Raw genomic sequence first — 24,513 nt, forward strand, 5'->3', positions numbered from 1 at the left:
GGATGTGTGTTTTCATTACATGTGGAAAGGATCACATGTGTGAAAGCTGGAGCCCTGCTTGTGCAGTTTTTTAAGGCGAGATCAGAGCGCGAGCAGTGTTGCTGAAGATGTCTGTGAAGGGAAGGGATGCGTCACTGGATTAGTCCCTGAGAATCTGTCCCAGCCTCTTTCATCTGAGCCTGCTGAGACGCCTGCAGAAGGGCACGACACTCGCAGCTCGCTTTCGCTCCACCAAGCCTTCCACATGAGCCACCCAAGCCTTTCCTCGGCACCAGGATGAAGAAAGACAAGAAAACCCGAGCTTTGCTGCTTCTCCTGCTCCTTCAGTACAGCTGGGGTAAGGCTCTACCGTTGGTTTTGTTATTCCTTCTGTGTTGTTGAGACTTCTTGGCTTGCTCTTATCTGGTTAATCCTCTAACATAAGAGGACATGCCCATCTTAGAGCACACTGCTCGTGCTGCTTGTACTTCCTTTAAATCAATACACAAGGATGTTTTTGCTTGCATTTATGATAAAAATAAGACAAATTTCTCAGGCATGTCCCCCTATTTCTACTTTAATAAGTAAGTGCAAGGTTTGAGAACAAAAAATTTGCTTTCAGAAATACAGCATTTAATTACAAATTTCCAAAAATTAATGTAATTTATCTAAGATTTGAGTCGCTCTTTTTTAATTTAAATGCTTGATGACATTTTATTCTGTTTTTTTCTTCTAAAAAAAGGACAATCAGATTATGCTCCATATTTCTTTGATAATGGTCCCAGCAGTACAAATGGGAATATGGCCTTGATCAGCATCTCTGAGGACACACCTGTTGGTAAGATGTTAAAAACTCACTCTAGCTTTCTATTATTTCTGTACTGAAGCTAATCAAGAAATACGAGGAAAACTTGGAGCAGCCATTGAAAATATCATAAAACATGTTACTTTTTTTATACATATATATTTATAGGAACACAAATCTACATCTTGAATGGTTCCGATCCAGAAGGGGATCCAGTCTTTTATGGTCTCACCTTTGAAAAGGGCTCCACAGAATATTTCAAGGTGGAACCCAAATCAGGAAATGTGACTTTAATTCGGGAGCTCGACCGAGAGGTGAGCCTGATGATGATGACGCTTAATTTAGAAACAAAAAATACATTTTTTTTTCAAGTGTAAAGTTGATTTAAATGTTTCTTTTGTAGAAACAAGATGAGATCTCAGTGCTTGTGAGCATCACGGATGGCAGAAACAAAGTAAGCATTTTTTTTTATTTCTATTTTAATTTTCCAACATTCTTTTTCTCATTAATATAAGTCATGTGATGCACTATTGCTTTTTCCTTGAATTGTGAGGCAGATTTGACTCCTTGTTGTTTCTCTAGGTTGTCGAAACAGTCAGAGTGTTTGTCAGTGACGCCAACGATGAGTCACCTGAATTTCTAAACCTGCCTTTTATCATTGACATACCTGAGGTATAGCATCACCGTTTAAACCTTCAACTTAGACAGTTTAGCCAAATAAATTAGACTTTTTTCCTCTTTTTAAGTTGGTGAAACGTATGTTTTTTTCTCATTAGGACACTGCTCCAGGAAGGAGTATCTACAAAGTTCATGCTGTAGACAGAGATCTGGGCTCTGGGGGCAGTGTTTCATATTACTTACAGGTGAGTTTTTTAACTCTAGAGCAGAGGTCCCCAAACTATGGCCCGCGGGCCAGATCCGGCCCTCCTCCACATTTGGCCTGACCCCCCAAACACTATCAGAGATGCATTTTTCAAATTGTTTTTGCTCAATCTGGCCGATCAAGACCCACATAGAACTATGACGGGAGAGGATAGACTATCTATTGGTTCAATTTTTAAAATGTTTTAGCATTATTTTTTTTCTGTGAAGATTACAGAAATGAATAATTTGAAATTTGACTATGTGTGGCTTTCTGGAAAGACATAAATGTGGCAAATTAATTCTGTAATTTTAGTCTAAATAATTTTTTTCACAAACCAAAAAATCTTTCATTTTCCATTTCCACTTTCATTTTTTTTCCCTGTTAACCTAGTTAAAGTGAAAAGATGTTTTTTAACACCTCATCCTAATACAGGGAAGTTTTGGGTCGTTTTAATAAACACATAAGGCTAAAACCAGAGGTCAAACTGACATGATGAAAGCCAGGCTGTCATAGAGGGGAAAAGGGCATTCGAGTGTCAGGCCAGAGCACAGAGAGAGGAAGAGTAATCACATATAATATCAGTCTGGAAATGGTGTTACTTCAGTGGATTAAATTTCAATTACATTTGAGCAGGGTGTGGGGGGGCTGAGTCGGAGCTTAGTTTCGGTGCAGGCCAGCAGCTGACGGTGCAGGAGCTGGTATTGTTCATGTGTCAGCTGTCAGATAAACTGTCAGGAACATGACATGGGTGAAGTGAAGCAGGCTGAGCGTCGGTGTTGATTGAGAGCACCACTGTCATTAGTTTGATTGCTGTCGATGTGCTTCCTGTCACCAGAGTTCCCCGTTTGCCAAGTTCACCATTGACGGCCACAGTGGCATCCTCAGAGTTAAACCCGGCGAGACCTTGGACTATGAGACCACATCAACACATTTTTTGACAGTGGTCGCAAAGGTGAGAGGTGGTTGTTGTTTTTCTGCTCCTACAAACATGCCTGAACACTCTGACCCCAAAAATCCACACAGTTTACATTCAAGCTTTTATTTTCTGTTTCTTTCACATTGAAATGATTAAATACTTAAAGTTTGATGGCAAGATCCAAATCAGATCTATTTTAGAAATCAATTACTTTTGGTCTGGTGCTTTTAGAGATTCGTTCAGATATTACTTGTTTTAGACATTTTTATCATGTATTAGTGTTCTTTTAATCCGAATTCAGATTTCACTTTAATAAGAATCTTACTTCCATATGTCAATTTTTAGCTGTTAAAATATAAAATGATCCTCCAATGTTCCTCATTCGACTGCAGACTTTTTACAGGTTCTCAAAGTAACCAAGAAATAGTTCCTCCTTCAAACTTTTGATTTTTTCTTGTTTTGACTTTTTGACCTTTGCTATTTGGTCAGAACAAAAAGTTTGTTTTATTTGTTGTTGTTGGTTTCATGTCACTAGCAGGCATTGATGTGCGTTCACAACACTTTTATGAAATGTTCTGACATGATCATTATTCCCCGTTTGGCATTTTTTTAGCTGAGATGTACTCTAGAAGACTTGAATAGTTAGTAGTGTAAAAAGTTTACCAATGGGACTTGTTTATGAATTATATTCCATATAGATAATCTTGAAAAAACTATTTATGTTTCCTTCCAAACCTTTAAAACGTAATACATCAAATGAAATTACTCTCAGCTATATATCTCTTTCTTTTTGAATCAAATTTACCTTTATAAATTGCACACTGTTTACTCAAGTTACCCTAACAAATTCAAACAATTACATCTTGTAATAATACAGAAATTTATGAAGATATTCTTAAAAAATAATTCACTTTGGTAGAAAGTAGCAAACTGTATTTACAATTCATTTTAAACTAAGTAGATGTAACAGTATGTAAACACATTTATTCTGCTTTCTAACTCTCGTCTGTTTTTCCAGGATGGAGGTGGAAAGTACAAAGGGAAGCAACAAGTTTTGACCTCAACAGCTACTGTTACAATCAATGTTCTAGACTCGCAAGACATGCCCCCATCCTTTGTAGGAACCCCTTATTTTGGCTACATCTATGAAGTCTCGGTTCCTGTAAGAGTTTTTTTTTTTTTTTTTTTGGATTGGAGTACTCCTGCGTTTATTTAAATGTGCGACGTCTTTCATTGCAGGGTTCTGAAATATATACAGTATATGCAAAAGATGGAGATCAAGGCAATCCCAACCCCATCCATTATTCTATTATGAATGGTGAGAGCAATACGCTGTTGAAAAGATGCTAATAATCATCTTAAAGATGATATGCTGATTCCAATATGTTCAATATCCACTATTTTTCCAGGAAGTGATGGTGTTTTTGACATTAATAGCACCAGTGGATGCATCACCTTGACGACTCATCCATCTTTGTTGAAAAAGGAGCTCTACGAAATTAAAGTCAAGGTAACATTTTTCTTCTCCTCTCCATCCACTCATGTTCAGTTCTCCCCTCATATTCTAATAAATACTCATCTAATCCAGGCCTCTGAGGTTGGGGTTAACAACCAGCTCCTGGACTATGACATTACCACGGTGACGGTCCGAGTGGTGGATCTTAACAACCATCCTCCCACCTTCTACGGAGAAAATGGACCGCAAAGCAAGTTTGAGGTCACTATGTATGAGCATCCACCTGCAGGGGAGATCCTCCGAGGCTTTAAGATCACAGTCAATGACTCTGATCAGGTTTGTGTACTCCCAAAATTCACACACCTCTATAAACTTTGGCGTAGTGATGTCATGTGGTGTTACTCACAAATATGTGAATATATCTGCTCATTTTCTATCAGTTTCTTCTTGGTTAGCCTCTCTCCTGTCAGATTTTATATATTAAATTTCAGAAAAAACATTATTTTAATTGTTTTTTAGTGTATTTTAGTGTTATTTATGATCTATTTGCTGTTTTTAATAGAGTTATGGTAACAAGAGAATTCCCCCTTTGTGGGATCAATAAAGTTTTATTCTTTTCTTAATTAAAATAATTATTTCCCCATATTTGCTGACTTGTTCAAAGAGAAGTCACTCTTTGACTCTTTTACAATCTTTTGTTTGTTTTCAGGGAGCAAACGCTAAATTCAAACTGAGACTTGTCGGGCCGAGCCGAGTCCTTCGAGTGGTTCCCCAGACGGTCCTGAATGAAGCCCAAGTCACTATTATTGTTGAAGACACATCTGGCATTGACTTTGAAAAAGGACCCACTCTCACTTTTAAGGTAAAGGCTCCACATAACCTTGTTAATGAGTCCAAGACTTAACAAAATGGACAGATAGTGGAGAAATTAAGCCACAATACAGTCTTCCTTTTACTTGTACATGAGCTAATAGGTCTGGAAAAGCTTCCTGCAGTTAATGCCATCTTCTTACCAGCTTCTTACCAGGGAGATAGTGTTATTTCTAGAATTTTAAGGCATTTTTCCCCCATACAGCTAGAAAAGATGGTAGGAATTAGGAACTAGTACATAAAAAAGTAAAAATAAATTGTGCACCAAATCAATTTGTATTTACTTGTTTTAAAAATAAACACTTTACACTTTCTGAAATGCACAAATAAGAGCTTATATTCATATTTTTTTTCTTAAGTTTTTGCTTTTAAGAAATTCACAGATCTAGATTTTGAATTGTCAGTTTCCTCAAACAAACTTTCCACTCTTCAGACACTTTATTTGTGTCTCCCCGCAGCTGCTGGCGGTGGAGATCGACACTCCGGAGCGCTTCAGTGCCACGGCCGACATTGTGATCAACCTGCTGGACACAAACGACAACATTCCCACGTTCACGTCTGAGTACTACATCGCCAGGGTTCCGGAGAACTCTCCTGGAGGCTCCAGTGTTGTGTCTGTAACTGTGAGTCAATCCCAATTAAACTGTACTTTAACTCAAAACAAAGTGATTACACAATCCATTTACCCTCTCAGTAAATGCAGATTGCTCAGTGCAATTAATCAGTTGAAAGCAGATTGGAGCCAGATTAAAATAAAAGCTTCTTTTTATTGCCGTGTCTTCCAACAAAATGTATTAATTTTTGCCAAATTTAGACATGGACTCTGACTGCAGCCTGCAAAAGCTATTTTTAATATACCCCTTACTTATTTTTCTCTCAGATTTCATTTAGACTTTTTTTTTTTTAAAAAAAAAGCTTAATTTGCTCCAAGGCTAATCATGCGACTTATCCTTACATCCCCTCTCAGGACACCCCCCACCTCCCTCACTGTATGTGAGCCTAAGATCCTGATCCGTTCACTACAAATAACTCTAAATAAAAAAAAATACTGCATGGATATTTTTAAGAAAATGACTTACAAAGATGAAGATGGTGTCAAAGTCTAAAATGTATACAATGCCTAAAAAGTTCACGTATTGATGTATGTAAACTGACTTGTTTATTTATTTGTTTCTATGTAGGCTAAGGACCCAGACTCTGGACCATGGGGTGAAGTCAAATACACAATTTATGGATCAGGCTCAGATTTGTAAGTACAAATATCTTACTCTTGTGTGATGAAAATACATTTCACAAAGTAAAAACTTATTTTCAAAGTCTGACTCAAGAGTGTTGAAAAAAAAACTGGCCAGCAGGGCACTGATCTTGAGTCATCTTCACGACTTTGATGGAAAAGGAAAGCTGTTTGATTGGCCCCTCTGCTGCACAGGCGGCTCGCTCCAAAATGGCTGCAAGATGCTGGCTAATCTCCTAATTGGATTGGAGGGTTAAAAATAGTCGGCCTGGGCCGTCTCTCGTAGGCAGAGCCAATTAACATGCAATGTGACAGCTGGAGCCACAAAAAAATGGTAGCTTTGAAAAGCAAAGCAGCATGCAGCGGAGGGAAAGTGAGAATTTATGCTTGAGTTAATTGTGTGAAAGTTGTCAGTTTTACTTGTGATTTCTCACCAAGGAGAACAGGATGGGAAAGTCAGCTTTTTGAAAATGGCACCGATGCTGAACCAAGAGTTCACAAACTACAGTGTTTTTAGGTTGGCTTTTAGTATTCCATTTTATTTTTGATTTTTTTTTAATTATTTTTTTTAAGCAGAACTTTGATAGTCGCCCAAATTGAGATTTTATTGATCTTTTTATTTACATCCTGTTTGTGCCACCGTTAATTATTCAAGCAAGACACTTGAAGGATGAAAATAAAGCTGATTACACCTGCGGGACAGTAATCATAGACAATCTATGATATAAACAAACTATGTTTTATATAAACACACACATTAACAATCGGGGTTTGTTAATTAATCCAATTAATATTTGTATTTTAGCTAATTAACTTTGATTTCAAACATTTTCATAGAACTATAATTCAAGAGAGACAAGAAACTGCTTTTAGAGAACAAAACTACATTTGTTTATACCATTTATTAATGATATTGCATTAATTGTTTCTTACAGCAAAGTGCTTTCATGCGTTAATGCTGCCATTATTAGTTCAAACTTGAATCTGCGTTCACTAAGAAAATAACTAATGGACAAAACACTTATGCTACTGATTATCAATTTGGAGTTTCTTGATTTTATAACAACTGCTCCTTACATTTAATAAGATGGAATCTTGATTTGCCCATAGTAATAATGTCAAAGTTTTTAGCTGTCAACTCACCACTGAGCAACACCACAAGATGGTTACAGCAGTTTCTGCCTGTCATAATACATAACAATATTAGGATTTAAATCATCTGTAAATAAATGTTTTTATTTAGAAGACTCCTATATCATAAATGTATTACATTTTTGCTCCATAAATGCAAAACTTTGCTAAAGATAGAGTTGTTACCCCAATAATAACTTAAAGTTGTCATAATACCAATTCTTTTGATCCTTGTACGCCTAAATTTACATAAAGGAAATTAAATTGACATTTTTTTGTAAATCAGTGTCTCCCAAACCATTTAAAGTTATTTCCTTGTTGATTGTAAATTATTTTCTTAATCTTTAATGTTGCACCTGTTACTTTTATTCATGGATCTTATCTTCAGGTTTTCCATCAATCCAACATCTGGGCTGATCACCACGCAGCCATGGACCAGCCTGGACGCAGAGGTCAGATCCAAGTATAACTTTTATGTCAAGGCTGAGGATTCAGAGGGAAAATACAGCCTGGCAGAAGTCTTTGTCACCGTCCTGGATATGAACGACCATTCTCCAGAATTTGACGAGAGTCTCCTGGAGAAGACCATGATTATTGGCATGCCTGTCAAAGTTGAGGTGTGTCATACTTAATCTTTGTATCTAATTTTTGACTATAATGGTAACATTTTTAGGAAAATATGATTATATTGTTTCCACGTTTTTATTGTTTCTATTATTTCTGCTGTATGTTTTAAACAAATCTGAAGGCTTTAAATAAAAAAAAATATTTAAAATATAATATTCATGTAGAATTTAACAAAAAAGATAACTCTTATTTGCAATTACAAACATGAAAAGCAATTTAGAAAGAGAGCTTACCATTTAACAGACAAAATATTATTCTAAATATACATTTCTGAGGTAATCAAAACCCCTTTTCCTGATTTTTTTAACTTAAATTTATAAAAAAAAAACTTAAAATATGTTAGAAGTTGGTGTGATTGCATCATTAAAACAATCTTTTAATTTTTTATAGCAAACATGAACAATAAAATATCCTTTTCTTTTTTCTTTTCTGATCAAATGTAGATTTTTTTGGAGGGATTTGACTAAGTTTTAACCCAAATATTAAGCTTTTTAAAATCAATTCAAAAACATAAATAACATGAACTGTCGGAAAATAAAAGAGTTTGTGTATTTGAACTAATTCTATTATGAATTTTGTTGATCCTTTTTGAAGGCGGTGGACGAGGATGCAGAATCTCCAAACAATGTCATTGAATACTCCATCATGACAGCCGATCCCGACAACGCCTTTGACATCAACGCAGACACAGGCGAAATCAAGCTGAAGCCGTTCATCAAGTCCATGGAGATTGTACAGAACATCACCAAACAGAAGGAGTGCAGGTGGTCTCTGGTGGTCCAGGCTAGAGACAGAGGTTCTCCGTCCTTCAGCACAACAGCTGTGGTCAACATTGACATCACAGAGGCGGTAAGACCAATTCTGAAACACGACTTGGTAGCAACTCTTCTTATTGCATACCCGAGCTATAGACTGGAGCAATCTAACATTAGCAGTAGGCTTTGCTGCAATCCTAAACAAATTAATTATGTTTTACTTTTCTCTTGTTTGGTAGCTCTAAATATTCATTTTGCTGCAGTAAAGACCCATTCCGATCAAAATTGTGTTTTTAATATGTTCTTGTGGTCTGTTTGTTATGATGGTTGACACATATTAAGAAAAATTAAGCCTAAAACTGCATTTATGAGAATGTTGTTATTTAATGCATTGTGAATCTAGAGCAGACAAAAAAAATACAATTTAACAAAGCTTGTAGTTGTGATGTAGAAGCTACAATCGGCAAGCCACAAGCACCCTACTCCACTCCAATCTGATGTATTCACTTGTAAACAAATATATCCACTCACATCTTTATTTCCTCGTCTAAGATACCATCTGGCTCAAAACTGTACAGTTGGTTAGCTCCAATATTGCTCACCATTTTTGCTGGCCCTCTAATGGTAGTTTGGAGCTATGAGGGGATATAAGCTAATGGGACAGAATGTAAACAGTTGGATGATGGGAAGGGTACATTTCTGAGAAACTATGTCCTAGAAAACAAAAAAATAGGTTTCTGATTTTGGCTTAAAATGAGCAAATTCATAATTAAAAGAGCACTGGAAAAGCTTTTAAAACAGATCAAAAGATGACTGGAGTGGGACTCAAAAATGTTCACTTATCCTAGGATGACCAGAGGAAGTAAATCTACTGTTGTTGTTTGTATCTAAACTTTTAAAAGACAATTCAGAGACTATTAGTTGTTTCCACATTTAGAAGACTACTGTAATGATTTTGACAATATTTGTCAGAGAAATCATCAAAGTCTTTTAAGAGGTAATCTGTACCTGTTGTTGTATTTATTGTAGATTTTAAATATGACTATAGGTGAAATATATTTATTTAAATCACATTCTTTTGTCATTCAGAACTCCACACTTCTTCTGTGCGTCATGTTGTCACTGTGCATTCGTTCTGTCTCCATGATGACCCAGTGTTCTTCTTTTGGTTTTGTTTCTGTGTTGTGTATCGTGGTTTTTCCAGGTCAAAGGTCGAATTATTTCGTACTTCATGGGCCTCAGCAGGCGTCCGCTGACGGTTTTTGGAATTTTTTTCAGCATTGTCACGTCCCTCATTTTATCGACCGTCTGCATATCCACAGTCCTGTACTGTAACGCAGTGAAAAAGTCCCGAATCAACCCGGAGAGCAACTATATTAAAGTGGTCCGCAGAGTAAAGTGACACTCAGCTGGAGGGTCATTTTCCAGCTGTAAAGGTTGGCTGTTGTTTGTAAAAGAGTATCAAAATACTATTGTCGTGTAACCATCAAAACCAGGCAACTTGCATATGAAAAAATGACTTTAAAATGCTCAGATGATTCACATTTCAATCAAATTAAATTGTTCTACTACGAACTGAAACAATTCTTGCTGCACTGCACTGCCAGACGCATTCCCAACAGTCAGTGTTGTGCTTAGATCCTAGCTTTGAATCAGCACTCTCCTATAGGACTGAGGTGACCGAGTGACTGTGTGTCATCGCTTTGTGCTTCGTAGTCGTGTTTGGGTCTCCTCTGTCAGTGCTTTGCACATCTGTCTCTAATGCGTGTTTGTTTTCGGAAATGTAATGTTTGCATTCAAATGATTCATCTTTTTGTTTTTTACAGGCTCATCTCAAGGGGCCCATGGCGGCCTTTTTAATGAAAAGTAGGGACAATCCTTTGAGAGCGTTAGGGTTGGTGATTTTCATCATTACTGTTCTGGTCGGAGTGACAGCCTTGATCTCCACGGTTATGTACATGCGTAACTCCAAGTCGAACAGGATTGGGCCCGCACGCCGCATCATTAAAAAGCGTCCTAAAGATCAGCAGCCCTGGACCTTTAAAATGCCTGTTATCAAGTTCACCGACCCGGGAGAGAAGTTCCTAATCAGCGACCCAGAAAACAGCCCCCCACAAGCCTCCGGCAGCCCTCGACTGAAGCCTCCACCTCCTGTAGCTCCTTGTCTTCCGCCTCCACCTCCGTCTAGCTCACGGTCAACAGAGAGGCCCCGGGCAGTCCCGACCATATCTGGTGTTCTCGCCTCCAAAGGGTCCAAGAAAGCAAAGTCTGGTCGTCGTAGAGAGGGAAACATGAGCTCTGCCTTAGTGTCGGAGCTAAAAATGAAGCTGGAGCAAAAAATCAATGAGAACAATCAAGGTTATTATTAAGAAAAAACATTTAAATAGATTGTGAAGTCATTTCTTGTGACTCTGTCGCTCTAAACCCATCTCATCTGTGCATTGTCTGATACACAGACGTTGCTTGAGACTATTCCTGAGCTAAAGGCACAACAGGAAGGCATGTTTGTCTTTAGTCGACTGTCAAGAACTGAATCCTCAGTTGACCCAGTTTAAATGAAAAGAGAGCTTGAGCTGGTGGTGCTGCTGCAAAAGATTCACTGCACTGCCATCTTGAGGAGGATTACTTTTTTCTTAACCGTAAGAAAAAAAGCTGAGAAAGAAATACAAATATATGAGAAAATGGATGTACAGTGTTTTCCACACACAGTAGGGTTTAATTTTCTCAGTAAATCCTGAAGAAAAAGAGTTTTCTTGTTTACTAAATGAAGCAGCTTAAAGGACACGGTCATGTGGGGGAAAAAAAGCTTATTATAAAGTGCTAAAGGACCTGTGTGTTAATATTTAACTGTATTACAACAGCCGCTTCAAAGCTGAGAAGTTGCTCTTTTCTATAAATACAATGTGCCACTGTAGTAACACAAGCATGCTTATCTTAATTTTAAAAACTGGAAAAAAAAATGCTTTAATATAAGTGTACATGGGTCCATTTTATGTGTATAGGGTTGATTTATTGAGTATTTAAAACATGCTTAAAATTTTAATTCGTATAGCAGTACAAGATGCAAACCACCCCGTCAAGTTCTCATCACAGCTGCAGAAAATCAGCTGTATGTATGGACTTTTTGAACTCACATTAATAATGTGTCAATACCCGCTTGGTCATTACCTCCACGGCTGTAGAAAAACACGTCAAGTCTATGTTTAGGGACCCAAACGCTCCATGTTATTCTGGAATGCCTTCAAATGTAGGCAAACGCACTGTAACGGTTTTAGTCAATGACTTGTATTTGATTGTATCTTAACTTATACAAAATTTTAAAGAGGTTCTGTTGGACTATATGAAAATTAAATATGGATTATTCACGCCTGGTCCTTTAACGTTACTTATTTGTACCGTCTTTGTACCGTCTTTATTTAAAATAAATATTTCAAAATAATTTTGTTGTGTGCTCCATTTTTTCCTAAAATGGAAGGAACTTTATTAACTTGGGGATGTTTTTGTATTGTTTTAATAGCAAATCTTTGTGGCTGTTTTGGGTTCACTTATTATATAACTGGGGTCCATCTTGGTGTTTGGGGATAACAATCTCATCTCACAGTGAGAAGGTCCTTGTTTGAATTGTGGCAGGACCTATCTGTGGATTTTCTCCCGGTTCCTCCCACTGTCAAAAGACATGCTTTGTAGGTCAGTTGATAGTACTCTAAAATTTCTACGTGTGGTTGTGCAGCTCTCCAATAGACTGGCAACCTGTCTAGGGTGAACCCCGCCTTTCACCCAACTGTTGCTGGGATAGGGTCCAGCAACCATGTGATCCCGAAAGGGATTAAAACAGTTTGGAATGTTGGATGTTGTAGAAATGTTTACATCTGAACAGACTCTTGAAAGTTTTTACTAGCAGTATTTAACGTGATCTAGACTATCCTGTGGGTGGAAGGAAGTTTTTATCTCCCAAAGGAAGCAGAATGCGAGCTTTGTACACATTCCAAGCGGTAAGCTGTTTTGAATCTGGACGCTTATCAAATTTCTGCTTAGGAGTTATAAAAATGTCCAACAAAAAGTATGTTTTTGTTCTTCTTTAGAGCTGGTGTAGACAGATACAGATGGAACAAATTTCTTTTAAATACTCACTTTGGTGAAAATTTTGTTTTTTTCCGTTTTAACATGTTCCTGTTGCATTTTTCTTGTGATGGAGGACATATATGAAGAAAAATAAACTCAAATTGCATTTCTAAGCATGTCTTTAATCAAATAATTGTGAATCAGGAGCAGATGAGAAAAATCAGTTAGAAAAATAAACGCATTAGTGATGTAGAAAATACACATGGTGGCCCACAAGCTTCCTGCTGTTCCATTTCTATGCATCCATTTGCAGATGACTAGATCCACGTAAGTCTTTGTCTGAATTGATATTTTGCTCAAAACTTCAATGTTCTTCACCAGTTTTATTGCATGGGTAGTGTTAGGTTGGGGGAGAATGTGCAAACAGAGAGCTCTCAGCAACAGGGAGGGGAAGGGGGGTGGGGTTGCTCCACGCCAGCGGTCCTGTCCACAAATTGGAGGCGAATATCTATAGAATCACTGCAGCACTGCTGAAACTATGTCCCAGTAAATAAAACTTTTTTTTTTCTTAATTTGGCTAAAAATGGGATAGTAAAATTTAAAAGACTACTAGAAACGCATTTAAAATAAATCAACAGATGATCAGACTGTTGATATTTTTCAAAAATATTCACTTTACCTGGTGAGCTACTAATTTGATTTTATTAGAGAGGTGTCTGGAAGTTGAAATCTTGCCTAAAACTAACTGTATCACAAAATCCGATCAAACAATTAATTGATTTGATGGAAGTACATTGAAAACTGCTTGTTAATTTAGAAAATTAGACCTGAATTTTCCTGATCGCTTCTCTTTGCAGTCCTGTGGGGTAAGAATTTTAATCAAACTCAAAAATCATTTAATCTTCGTTAACATCTGCTTTTCATTTTTTTATTCTATTTGCTCACATTGAGATTTAAACAGGCATTAAATGGAAATATCATGTTTCGATGGCTAGTGTTCAGCTAGAAAATCACTTTAATCTTCTTACCAGCGTATGCATAAAATCATGGGAGGATTCTGGTTATGCAACAAATCCCCCCGGATGATTGTACTGGAAAAACCTGAGCATGTCTCAGCATTTGTCTCCTCTTTAATCCACATACAAAACATTTTCTCAACAATGCACAACAGCGTGTTTGGGGTTTGCTGAAAAAATACAATGAAAAACCTGTTTTTCTTTATTGATAGTAGAACATCGTTATTGTCAAACCTTTATTTAACCAGGAAGGTCACTTTGTAACCAGTTCTCATTTACAGTGGAGATCTGCATAAATTCATAACATTTTTAATAGTTTATGGATTAGCATTCTTATAGTTATTTGCAATTTATTCTGGAGTGTATAGTATTTTAAATTGATAGAAACTATCATATTTTCAAAAATACAGGAACATTTTAATAAAAAACATACAAAGTAACTTATTTTTTAACCATATAAAATACAGAAATAACTATTCTTAACTGAAATATAAAAAGGCATCCTTATTTTCAGATGATTGCTTGAGACAAACTGAATATTTCAAGCTAGTCAGACTTTTTGCAAACACTGTGTACAAAAAAATGGCACAAAATAAATAAATTAAATATTTAGATTAAAAAAAAAGGTCAGTTTTTTGTACAATTTTCAACAGCTAGTACAGCTGAGCTGCACTTCCTCCTCTGCTCTTATCCTCAGACTTGCGCCTCTTCACCTTCTCCAGGGACTTCCGGCAGAGGGCTTCATCGCTGGCCGCCTGCAGACTGTCAAAGTTGGCCTGCCTCTCCGTCTCCTGCGTCCCCTCTCGGTGCATTCTTCGCCTCCTCCACAGATCCAGGCAGCGGTCCACACAGCTGAAGCGCGCCTCTGTGGTGCAGGCGTACATGCCAGCTGGCACGGCCAGCACCATGGCACACACGATGACTATGATATGGATGAGCTTCTCCCTTTGCTCCAGCTCGCTGATGTCACTTCCTGTGATGAAGACGATGCACTGACCGTCTCTGGGTGGGTGGTTCTTCAGAGTGACACACACCTCGTATTTGGTGACAGGAAGCAGGTCGCTTACTGTATAGCTGTTGATGCCGGGGCCAAGATAGATCATCTCCTTCTTGGGGGAATCATATTTGCCAAAGTGGATGGTGAACCATGTTTCTGCAGGGTTGTCCATGGTTGCGTACCACTCTAAAGTGATGCCGTAAACTGTCTGCTTGGCAATGCGGATTTCAATGTGAGTGTTGTCATTAGATGACAGCATGGGGACAGGAGGAAGTGGCATAGAGGAGTTGTGGGAGTTGATGTTGAGCGTCACGCTGACAGAGGAATTGCTGATAAAGTTGTTGGCGGTACAAGTGTAGACTCCTCGGTCTGCCACACGTACAGATGGGATCAACAGCTGGGAGGTGACTGTCTCTTCATCTAGTTGGGTTTGTTTAGCTGTAAGGAGAACAGATATTTAAATCTAGGGAGCATAAAGCTCACAACTTTATTAATCAGTGGCAATGAAACAACTGACTTACCAACAAATCCTCTTACAATTTTCAGACTGTACATCCACTGGATGGTTGGGGCTGGTCTGGCCTTGACTATGCACGTTAGAGTGGCGTTTGTTCCCAGAGGTACAGTGAAGCTTGTGTCTTGAGCAGAAGCCACTGGCGCCATGCATGTTTTTAACTGGATCTCATGGAAAAACTTATTGGCTTTAGAATCGGGGCTTGAGCACTTCAAATAAGAGCTCATGAGAATGATTGGAGGGCCAACCTCTCTGATGAACTCAACAAAGCCTTTGAGGCGACAGTCGCACAGCCAGGGGTTCTCATGCAGAGCCAGGACCACGTTGGAGACCAGCCCGTCTTTGTCCCATGCTTTTTCAGCTGTTTGGTAAAGAGGCCAATTCATGAACACTTCTTTTGATATGATGCTAAGCTGATTGAAGGATAGATCTAAGTAGGTCAGTGAAGATAGGTGTCTGAGAGCATGTTCTGGCAAAGAATCCAGGCGGTTGTGCTTTAGATCCAAAATTTTTAGTTTGGGCGTGTCCTGAAATGCAGTCCATGGTACAGAAGTGAGTTTGTTACCCTGCAATCTTAGTTCCGTCAGGTTAGCTAGACCCTTCAAACTCTTGATGTTCATCAAGGTGATTTCATTGAAATTGAGCCAGAGAAACCCCAGGTTCCCAACTTGAGAGAAGGAGCCTTGAGGTAGCTCACTCAGGCGACAGTTTTCTACTCGGATTTTTGTGAAGTTGCTCGAAATGTCTTCTGGGATTTGGTCCATGGAGGTCCCCATGCACAGTAAAGATCTAAAAAACATTTGATGAAAAGAAGCCTATGACTCACTGTCAAAAAACATTCCAATGCTACAACAAAATGGGTTCCAAAAAAGTTTAAAATGTTTTTTCTAGACTCTTACCTCCCCATGCTGTCATCTGTGCAGGAGCAGCCTAACGGACAAGAGGAAAATCCGGGTTTGAGAGCGCAAAACACTAGCAAGATACCTAATACAACACAAAAGACATCCATGTTCCTGGACAAGCATCCAAAATGGGCCTGTGAGGGCAGAACATGCCTATCAGCTGAGTGGAAGAAAGCCTATTACCTTAATCCTCCTTGACGCAATGCTCAGGACACCAAGTGACATGAGACAGGAAAACAGTTTTATAGGAATGGTCTACTTCTGTGTCAGGTTTGCTTCAAAAGTTATTCCTCATCGTTAGAGAAATTTTACGAGCATTTATTATGGTTACTGCTGGAATTACCTCTAAATGCATCAGTTTAATTGAATTTATACCCCCCCTCCAAAGTCACAGTGCTTACATGACAGGAGGGCTGTAATAAGTGGGCCGGTCAGGCTTAGCAGTACTAAAAGAGAGGACTGCAGCGAGACAGACAGATGTCTGGGAAGGACTGTAGCCTGACCTCAATAATCTGAACACCGGTTGTTTCTCAGGTCAGAAAAGGCAGAGTCAGCAGAAAAAGAAGACATTTGTTGGATTTTGAAAAATATTTTTGACTTACTATCTGAGCTTTATTTTTTGGGTGCACATTCTCATTTAACCTTCAAATTGTTCAATCTGTTGTTCAATATGATTTACCACATTTATTTAATGTTCCTTTAAATTCTTTCAGTTTAGTATACTGAAAAACTGACAAAATGTTCTCAGAAATTGACAAAAAATAAGTCCTGAAGAGTTGATCTGGCATTCAGTTGTCAGACTGTTGTGATGTTTACTATAACATTTAACATTGTAGTACTATTTTATCAATTTAAACCTTTCTTAAGACATATTTATCTGTCTCCTTTCTGCATAAAAAAATCAAGAAGCAAAGCAGCTTATCCTAAGTTTTGCAAAACAGAAACTAAAGAAAAAAACTAAAAAAAAGGATATTTTAGAACTCAACACAGTTTTACTGAGTTCTTACATTAAAATTGCATGGAATTCCACGCCAAGTTTTTTATGAATGAAATGTTCTACCCACCTGCTTGTGAAACAAGAAGAGCAAGTTTTCTGAAAACTGCGTCAGGTAATTCAAAATTTTCAGACCTAAGCCAAATTTTATGACGTAATAGTTTATCCAAAAGCAAAGCCCTTCTTGAACTAAATGCCTTAAACGTCACTGTAAAAATGACAGCCTAAAAGTAATTACAAACAATAAAAAGTATTTGTATTCCGAAATTCTTTTTAATTTTTTTGCTTTTTTTTATAAAAACTTTTTTCAGAAGAAAAAAGATAGTAGATATTCTCAAAAAAAATTAAGCTCTCTTACATCAATTAGTGTAAAAATATTTATTTTCAGTCAATATATTCAGACAAACACACACATATATATATGTATATTTATATCAGGTTACAAATACTTGTTAGAAAATGCATTGTATTTTTAGGTTTCTGAGCCAAAAGAAAAAACTGGCACGTCATGAAATCTGACCAAACAAACTGCTGGTTCACTAAAACACGTTATGTTTTACATAAAGAATATAACACAAAAGCTGACGTTTAAGAAAAATGATTGGGCATATGAGAGCTTAGATCAAAACAGGAGCTTCAAAAAGTGCATGACGAATAAAAAGTTTCACACGTTAACAACAACATTGAAAACATATCTTGTCTTCCCTTTTTTTTTTGCTTTCAGCCAAATTAATGGCGGATTTTATTCCAACAAGGCTGCAAAATAATCTCATACATCCAGTGCTGATAGAGCCATCAGTGTTTTCTGGAGAGTCCTCAATGAGTTTCAAGAGTCTCTGAGCACCCAAGCATCTATCAGACAGGCAAAACAAAGTGCATTCTCTGGAAATTGAGGTTCTGAGTGTTTTTTTAGCAAAAGTACTCATTAGGTGCCCCTTCAGTTCTGGCAATGGCCTCTGAATCCACGCTCGACCGTGCTGACAGGAGCCTGTTGGATTCGTCGGGGTTTAAGCGGGTAAGATACTCGCCCTCCATCCCTTTGGCTTTGCCCCCGGGGCCAAGAGTCTCAAATGTGACGTAGGAGTCCTGCAGCTCTTTACTCTGACGGCCCAGGAGCTTTTGGCAACGTTTCTTCAGCGCCCCGCAGCAAACGATCAGGGTCAAAGGGACAGCAATCACACAAGCCACAGTTATCACCACAACATTAATGAGCTTCTGAGTGCCACTGGCACTCGCCGCCTCGTCTGTTGAGAAGATTACACACTGCTCCTTTTTTGGGATCAGACCTTTGACGCACACGCAAGCGATGTACTTGGTCTTTGGTACGAGGCCTTCGATGGTTATCCGGTTCTTTCCGGCGCCCACGTTGATGCGGCGCATGTCTCGCTCCCCAAACACGGCATAGAGGATGCTGAATTCTGTGGTGTTTGTGGCCGTGGGAGCTCGCCAGTTCAGAGAGACTGTGTGGTCGGTGTCGCCAATCACCTTCACTGAGCGCACCACCCTCTTTTCAGGAGCTTGCTGTAAGGATGAGGCGTTAGCCGCCAAGTTACTTAAAGCATCCCGACGGTCATCTGTTGGCTTTTTAGATTTTGACGCTTTTCCTGGAGAAGCATCGTCAGAGACACTGTAGCTCTCAATCTCGTACTTTCCAGTCACGCCTTTGCCGTTGAGAGGTTCAATGATGGGTTGGGCTGCACCTCTGGTTGGTGGGGGAACATATCTCGCGATGAGCTTCTCCTGGTATGCAGCTCTCCCTATCCCGCTGGGCTTCTTCCCTTTGCCTCTCTTAGAAATTCCCCCCACAGCTTCATCTGACTTGATTGAATCTGTGATCACCAAGGAGATGATGGCATCCGCGGTTCCCATGAAGTTGGTTGCTTTGCAGATATACTTTCCAGAATCTCTGTAGGAGACTGCCGGCACGCTGAGGATCGACCAAATGATGCCTTCCTTTGAGATCTCTTCCTGAACTGAAAGATCAAATGAGAACTTTTAGGACTTAAACACAAATGCTGGATGTTCCCACATTAGTTCAGGAGAACTCACCTGTGCCGTTTAGTTTCTTCCCATCTGCGCGACTCCAAGACAGCTCTGGAATGGGAACTCCGACGGTGCCACAGCGCAGCAGGACATTGTTCCCCAGCGAGCTTCGAACCCGTGCCACAGCCGTGTGCACCCGAGGACCCTGACACCTCTCCAACTCCGCTTCGGTGAAAAAAACTCCCGACAGGCTTTCTGGATCGACGCACCTGAGCCTCGTGTCGATGAGAGCTACAGAGGATGAGGGCGACTTTTGAAATTCAACCAGGTCGTACAGTCGGCAGTCGCACAGCCACGGGTTGTCGTGGAGACCTGCAGAGGAAACCAAGAGTGACAAAGTCCTGTCAAATGATGAGTAGATTAAGAGCATGCAGTAGAGAATTAAACTGAACTAAATCAGTCTGTCATTGTGACACACCTATAATTAGACTAATCCTGACTCCGTCTTTAAAAAGAAAACTTTCCGGAGTCCTAAAGTGTAACAAGGTGTCTCACCCAGAATTAATTTGGAGGATTCCGAGTCTGGAGATGGCTTCACACTGAGCCACATTGAGAGAACCTCAGCTGGAAGGGTCGTCAAACTGTTGCTGGATAAATCCAGATAAGTGATGTTCTTGATGTACATGGTGGCTGACGCGGGGATGCTCGAGATCTTGTTGTTGTGCAGGTCCAGGAGCCTCAGGATGGGCATGTCGATCAGAGACTCCCACGGAAAGGAAGTGAGGGCATTTCCATCCAGCCTGAGCTCGTCCAGATTGTAAAGACCCCGAAAGCTACCGGCGTTCAGTGAATTCAGGGAGTTGAACGACATCCAGAGATACTCCAGATTGCTGAGGTAGTGAAAGTTATCGCTGGCAATGCGCGTGATTGCTGTCTTCTCTATGCGCAGCTTGGAGGTGTCAGAGGGGAAGTTTGGAGGAACCACAGTGATCTCTGGATCGTTGCATAGCACACTTCTGCAAGACACAAGCAAAAACAATGATCATTTAATGCACAAATGGGCTCAGTTGTAAATCAAAATAAAAATGTTTGAATAAAAGTCTAAAAAGCTTTTGTTTTGTAATAACCACAGGAGATTAAAGAGCAACCTCGACTTAATCCTCCCCACACAGAATGACTAAAAAGACGAAAGGGTTGCATGAACAACTATCAAAAACATTCAATGTGAACATTTTTTGAAAGGTTTACTTTGCTTTGGATCCATCGCTCAGCTTGTGGTAGAAGCAGCTGCATTGCGAAGGACAAGAAGCGCTCATCCCAGGAAGAAAAAGCAAAGCAAAGCAAAAAGCGGCTGAAAAGTGTCGCCTCATGACTAAAACTATCTAAACTACAATAGCTTTAAAAAAAAAAAAAAAGAAAGAGAAGAAAATAGCTGTAGCAAAGCTTCCTAATGAGACCTGGGATGCATGCTGCTGGTTTGCGAGTGCACAGCTCCACACTGTTCTGCCTGTTCCGAATCCTCAGATAAAAGGGATAGGCGGGATTAGAGGAGGACTTGGGTTATTTTCATTCACACGATTAGGCTATTCTTTTCTGGAAGCTGATAGGCTGCACACTTTTCCCTTTCTTTGTGGAGTACCACTTTTCCAAACATTTGATTGGTTGGATAAGTCATATGTAAAACACTAAAAATGCAGGTGTATGAAAAAGATAGAATAAGGGAATTATCTTTTTTTTTTGAAAAAAAAAACTTTTACTTGTGTTTTATTGTGAAATTCAGCATGTTTTATTTCAATGATATAAATCTAAATCAGTAATGAAATGAAATGCTCAGTAATCTTGCAACTTTTTTTGATCCCCAGGGTGTCAGAAATGTAAGGGTGTTTTTAAAAAAAATGACCACTAAGTGGCAGTATAGAGCCTCCTCGGCTTCACCGCCAAAACCATGATCACTAATGTAAAGAAAAAGCAGTTTTATCAAACTTTACTTCTAAAATATCTTAAATCCAGCACTGTGAAGTCAAATAACTGCAGTTCAAGTGAGAAAAAAGAAGACTCCATAAATATAAGGGGCAATGGTGTAAACCACGTCTGCATGTGTAACACTTAGTGGGTGACGCATGTGTTGTCACAGATGCTGACAGTTTGTTTCAGGTGCAGGGAAAGGCGATGCTGCTGCAGAAGGGGGATTTCAAATCCTTTAATCCAGTCATCTCTCTGGCTCTTGTTATTTTCTCTTTGTTCCATTTCTTTCAGAGGGGCTGTCCCAGACAGGAATTCCAACCATTGTGCACAAAAATGTAATTAAAATCAGCTAATTCTTATTTATATATTCTTAAATTATTAAGGATTATATTGACCATCTGGTTAATATCAATATAATCCATAAAAAATACCACTGCTCATGTAAACTCTTTGTGACAAAAGCTCTTTCCTGCAAAAACGTCAGTACAGAAACAGTATGATAAAGGTTGGGCTTCAAATAAAACATTCTACTACTTATATTTCAGATTTAATACTGTAAAATCTCCATTTTGCAGAAGACTATTAAAAAGCAACAACATTTAAAAGGGAAAAGTCACGAAGAGGAGATACAACCAAAAAACAGGCTTATGTGGTGAAACCTCTTTTCTTAAATGCACTTAAACTTGAAGAAACTGAGATACAAGTGAGAAATAAAAACTGTGAGATCACAGATCTGTAAAACAGACACTTACATACAGATGTGAGTAAATAGTATGAAACCAGTTTGACTAAGACAAAAACACAGAAGAACAGACAGGACAGAATCTCAGATTAATGATCTATTAATTGTAGATTAGCGACATGCAGATTGGGACTTTCTCTTAACCACCTTCAATTTTTGATATTATTACGCTATGTGGGAGCAAAACCGGTTTGTTAATGAAATTTAATACAGGGATTTGGAGAAAATGCAACAGTAAAACCTTTGTTTGGTTGCAAAACTGGAAGATTATGCAGAAGTAATTTATACACAGCATATTTTGTTCAGTGAAAAAAGTCCCTGTGACGCAAAAAATAACTGTACTTTTGTTACATGTGTGGCCATCTCATCAACTTTCAAAACTAAATTTAAAAAAAAAGCTTTGTTGTTTTAGTTAATCTTGAACCTTAGTTTTTTGTTCAGAGTTGGAGTTCTTATCCCATATATTTTGTGCAATGCTAAAGCTAAGTTATGTTAAATAAGGACAGCCAGATTGTGACTGTACCTGTTCTTGAATCTACATCTGTATCTACATCAATAAATCAGTAAATATATAAATTAGTATGTTTGCTCCTCAGAATTAGATTAGATTAGAATTAGAAATTGTTTATTTCAAGCAATAAAAAGAAAAAAAGTAAATTCATGTGCAATACAATCAAGTTTACATCCATAGAGACATGTCAAACATAGACTGAGATATAAATAAGCTTCAACTAACTTTAACTATCAACACAAACTTAAATTCAAAAGTTCGACATTTACACACTTTCCAGCAGGGGCGGAGCTACAGGGGGACAAGGGGGGGCAGTGACCCCCTAGCAAAAAGCTTGTTCCCCAATTTTTGAGCAAATATTAGTATCATTATTGATGAGGTTTGAAAAATAATCAATATGAGCTTCTATAGGCATTACAAAATCATGAAAATAACAGTAAATTTGATCAAAATAATAAAAACCTTCTCATTTTCTACCCTTACAAAGTCTTAAGGCAATATCCTAAAATGAGAGTTAGGATGTAAATGAAATAATTGATTATGAATATATAGTCATAAATGTTTAACCTTTTTTCAAGTTGACCTATTAAACTATTAAACTAACATCTCCCATGTCATCCTGCTGCGCTCGTGCTCCGCTTGGCTCCGGTTTCATCACCCTGAGCTGCAGCAGATTAAAAGATTGTGTTATTGAATCTTCTGAATTGTGAAACTTGGCACAGTGTTTGCTTTATGCTCCTGCATGGAGCTGCGTCGCTCTCCCCACTCACCCACCCGCCCTTCAGCTGTGAACAAACTTACAGGCCTCTTACATGGATTAGGGGCAGCAGAAATAATATTGTGAATCAAATGTTCCAAATCTCTGTTTTGATGGTGTCGGAGCAGCAGATGCCGGCGTGAACATCAACAGAGGAGCTCCACTTTACTCAATGAGAGGACGTCTGGGCCCTCATTCAGGACAATATGGACGGTTTCAAAAAAGGGTATTATAAGTCCGTTGGGACACATCACTTCTACATAGTTAATGAGTTTGTGGTAATCTGGGGACAGATTAGTGGAGCAGACTCTCCCCAAATGTTGCACTCTAAAAGGTTCAGGCTAATGCCTGAGTCTCAGGTCACTTCTTGCTGTCCTCATTTTATAAAAGGCTATTTTGGTTGACTGTGTGACACAGATGTCTAATGTTTTTCTGATTTAAGACAGACTTTTACTGAGTGGACTCTGGGACAAAACTGGAACTTTGAGCTGCATCTGACTGAAAAACCTTTATGCTGCATTTCAGCTTGTTTAATGAACAGAAGCAGAGATGCTCTTTAAATTTGATTGGAATTTCTTTTCAAAAAAGACATTTCAAATGAAATCAGGTTATAGTCTGAAACACACACCAACCGAAAACAGGAACATATTTTTGGTACTTCTCTCCTGACTTATTAAAAAAAAGTTAAGGAAAAGTAACAATAAACAAAAAATACTGAAAATCAACCTATTAAAATTCAAACTGTTGGCCAACTAAATGAAATAAACCTAAACCAAATGACCCTGAACTTTGACTCCTACAAGTTAATATTTGTTTGCAAAGCATTTTGGGAAATCAAATGATTTCTGTTATTGTCTATGAGACTTTTGCACCTGTCAATAGATATTTTGGCTCACTCCTGTTGAGAAAACCACTCCACTTGTTTAAGTTTCTTAAGATTCAAACAGTGTTTTTCATTGTATGCATTCTTGGGTCATTAATCTATTGGAAGAAAGATGACCTGCAACTAGAAGCAGTCTTTTTGACCATTACCCACAACAATTAGTCCAGAATTTAATTGTTTATTGAATCGTTTCATAACTGTTTCCCGTGTTTTCATGTGACCTAAAAACTTTGCTAAATTCATCAGCAAAAATACTTGTTAGAACATTTTCTTGAATGGACAAGTCTCTTCTTAGAACTTGAGGTGGCTGTTCATGTTTTTAAAGGAAGGTCCAAAACCTGTCTTTTTAAATCTGGCTTTTTTGCTGAAATTTAGAAATATATTTATTTGATTTTTAAATAATTTTATTACTGTTTAATTATGTATTTATTTATGTTTTGTTGATTTGGTGAGTATGTATTTCAATGTTTCCAATAAGATCTATTTTTTTTTTATTTGATTATTTCAGTCTGCTTCTACTTTGCATGTATTTTACTTTTTTTTAGATTC

The 24,513-nt window shown here is 38.3% G+C and overlaps 3 protein-coding genes across 4 annotated transcripts; 1 reads left to right on the forward strand and 2 right to left on the reverse strand.

Annotated features, from left to right (window-relative positions):
- LOC112154607 (cadherin-related family member 1) lies at positions 1–12,077 on the forward strand. 2 transcript variants are annotated; one of them, XM_024285685.2, is made up of 18 exons: positions 1–337; positions 722–817; positions 953–1,098; positions 1,188–1,238; positions 1,367–1,456; positions 1,561–1,647; positions 2,485–2,601; positions 3,584–3,727; positions 3,805–3,883; positions 3,975–4,075; positions 4,154–4,357; positions 4,731–4,883; positions 5,350–5,514; positions 6,073–6,140; positions 7,645–7,873; positions 8,478–8,732; positions 9,843–10,074; positions 10,465–10,588. In XM_024285685.2, the coding sequence occupies exons 1-17, from the start codon at positions 277–279 to the stop codon at positions 10,038–10,040; spliced, it is 2,244 nt and encodes a 747-aa protein (XP_024141453.1). In that variant the 5' UTR covers positions 1–276; the 3' UTR covers positions 10,041–10,074; positions 10,465–10,588. The 2 variants fall into 2 exon arrangements, with proteins under 2 accessions (XP_024141453.1, XP_024141452.1); XM_024285684.2 differs by lacking the exon at positions 9,843–10,074 and having other exon boundaries at positions 9–337; positions 10,465–12,077.
- A 2,204-nt stretch (positions 12,078–14,281) lies between these two features.
- Positions 14,282–16,553, reverse strand: LOC112154501 (leucine-rich repeat, immunoglobulin-like domain and transmembrane domain-containing protein 2). Its single transcript, XM_024285475.2, has 3 exons — positions 16,127–16,553; positions 15,235–16,016; positions 14,282–15,151 (listed from the first exon to the last, which is right to left on the reverse strand). The coding sequence occupies exons 1-3, from the start codon at positions 16,234–16,236 to the stop codon at positions 14,370–14,372; spliced, it is 1,674 nt and encodes a 557-aa protein (XP_024141243.2). The 5' UTR covers positions 16,237–16,553; the 3' UTR covers positions 14,282–14,369.
- Positions 16,554–17,486: 933 nt separating this feature from the next.
- On the reverse strand, positions 17,487–21,411 carry lrit1b (leucine-rich repeat, immunoglobulin-like and transmembrane domains 1b). Its single transcript, XM_024284378.2, has 4 exons — positions 20,355–21,411; positions 19,662–20,122; positions 19,173–19,478; positions 17,487–19,096 (listed from the first exon to the last, which is right to left on the reverse strand). Exons 1-4 carry the CDS (start codon positions 20,474–20,476, stop codon positions 18,033–18,035), a joined length of 1,953 nt encoding a protein of 650 aa, XP_024140146.1. The 5' UTR covers positions 20,477–21,411; the 3' UTR covers positions 17,487–18,032.
- Positions 21,412–24,513: the final 3,102 nt, after the last annotated feature.

This window comes from Oryzias melastigma, linkage group LG19, assembly GCF_002922805.2.
Source record: "Oryzias melastigma strain HK-1 linkage group LG19, ASM292280v2, whole genome shotgun sequence".
NCBI classification, from domain to species: domain Eukaryota; kingdom Metazoa; phylum Chordata; class Actinopteri; order Beloniformes; family Adrianichthyidae; genus Oryzias; species Oryzias melastigma.

Coding starts and splice junctions, on each gene's coding strand:
- LOC112154501 (XM_024285475.2), bottom strand. CDS start 16,236: ATGGATGTCTTTTGTGTTGTATTAGGTATCTTGCTAGTGTTTTGCGCT. Junction 16,017..16,126: donor ACAGATGACAGCATGGGGAG/GTAAGAGTCTAG, acceptor AATGTTTTTTAG/ATCTTTACTGTGCATGGGGA. Junction 15,152..15,234: donor AATTGTAAGAGGATTTGTTG/GTAAGTCAGTTG, acceptor TTCTCCTTACAG/CTAAACAAACCCAACTAGAT.
- lrit1b (XM_024284378.2), bottom strand. CDS start 20,476: ATGAGGCGACACTTTTCAGCCGCTTTTTGCTTTGCTTTGCTTTTTCTT. Junction 20,123..20,354: donor AGCGATGGATCCAAAGCAAA/GTAAACCTTTCA, acceptor TGTGTCTTGCAG/AAGTGTGCTATGCAACGATC. Junction 19,479..19,661: donor ATCCTCCAAATTAATTCTGG/GTGAGACACCTT, acceptor TTTCCTCTGCAG/GTCTCCACGACAACCCGTGG.
- LOC112154607 (XM_024285684.2), top strand. CDS start 277: ATGAAGAAAGACAAGAAAACCCGAGCTTTGCTGCTTCTCCTGCTCCTT. Junction 1,239..1,366: donor TCACGGATGGCAGAAACAAA/GTAAGCATTTTT, acceptor TTGTTTCTCTAG/GTTGTCGAAACAGTCAGAGT. Junction 8,733..10,464: donor ACATTGACATCACAGAGGCG/GTAAGACCAATT, acceptor TGTTTTTTACAG/GCTCATCTCAAGGGGCCCAT.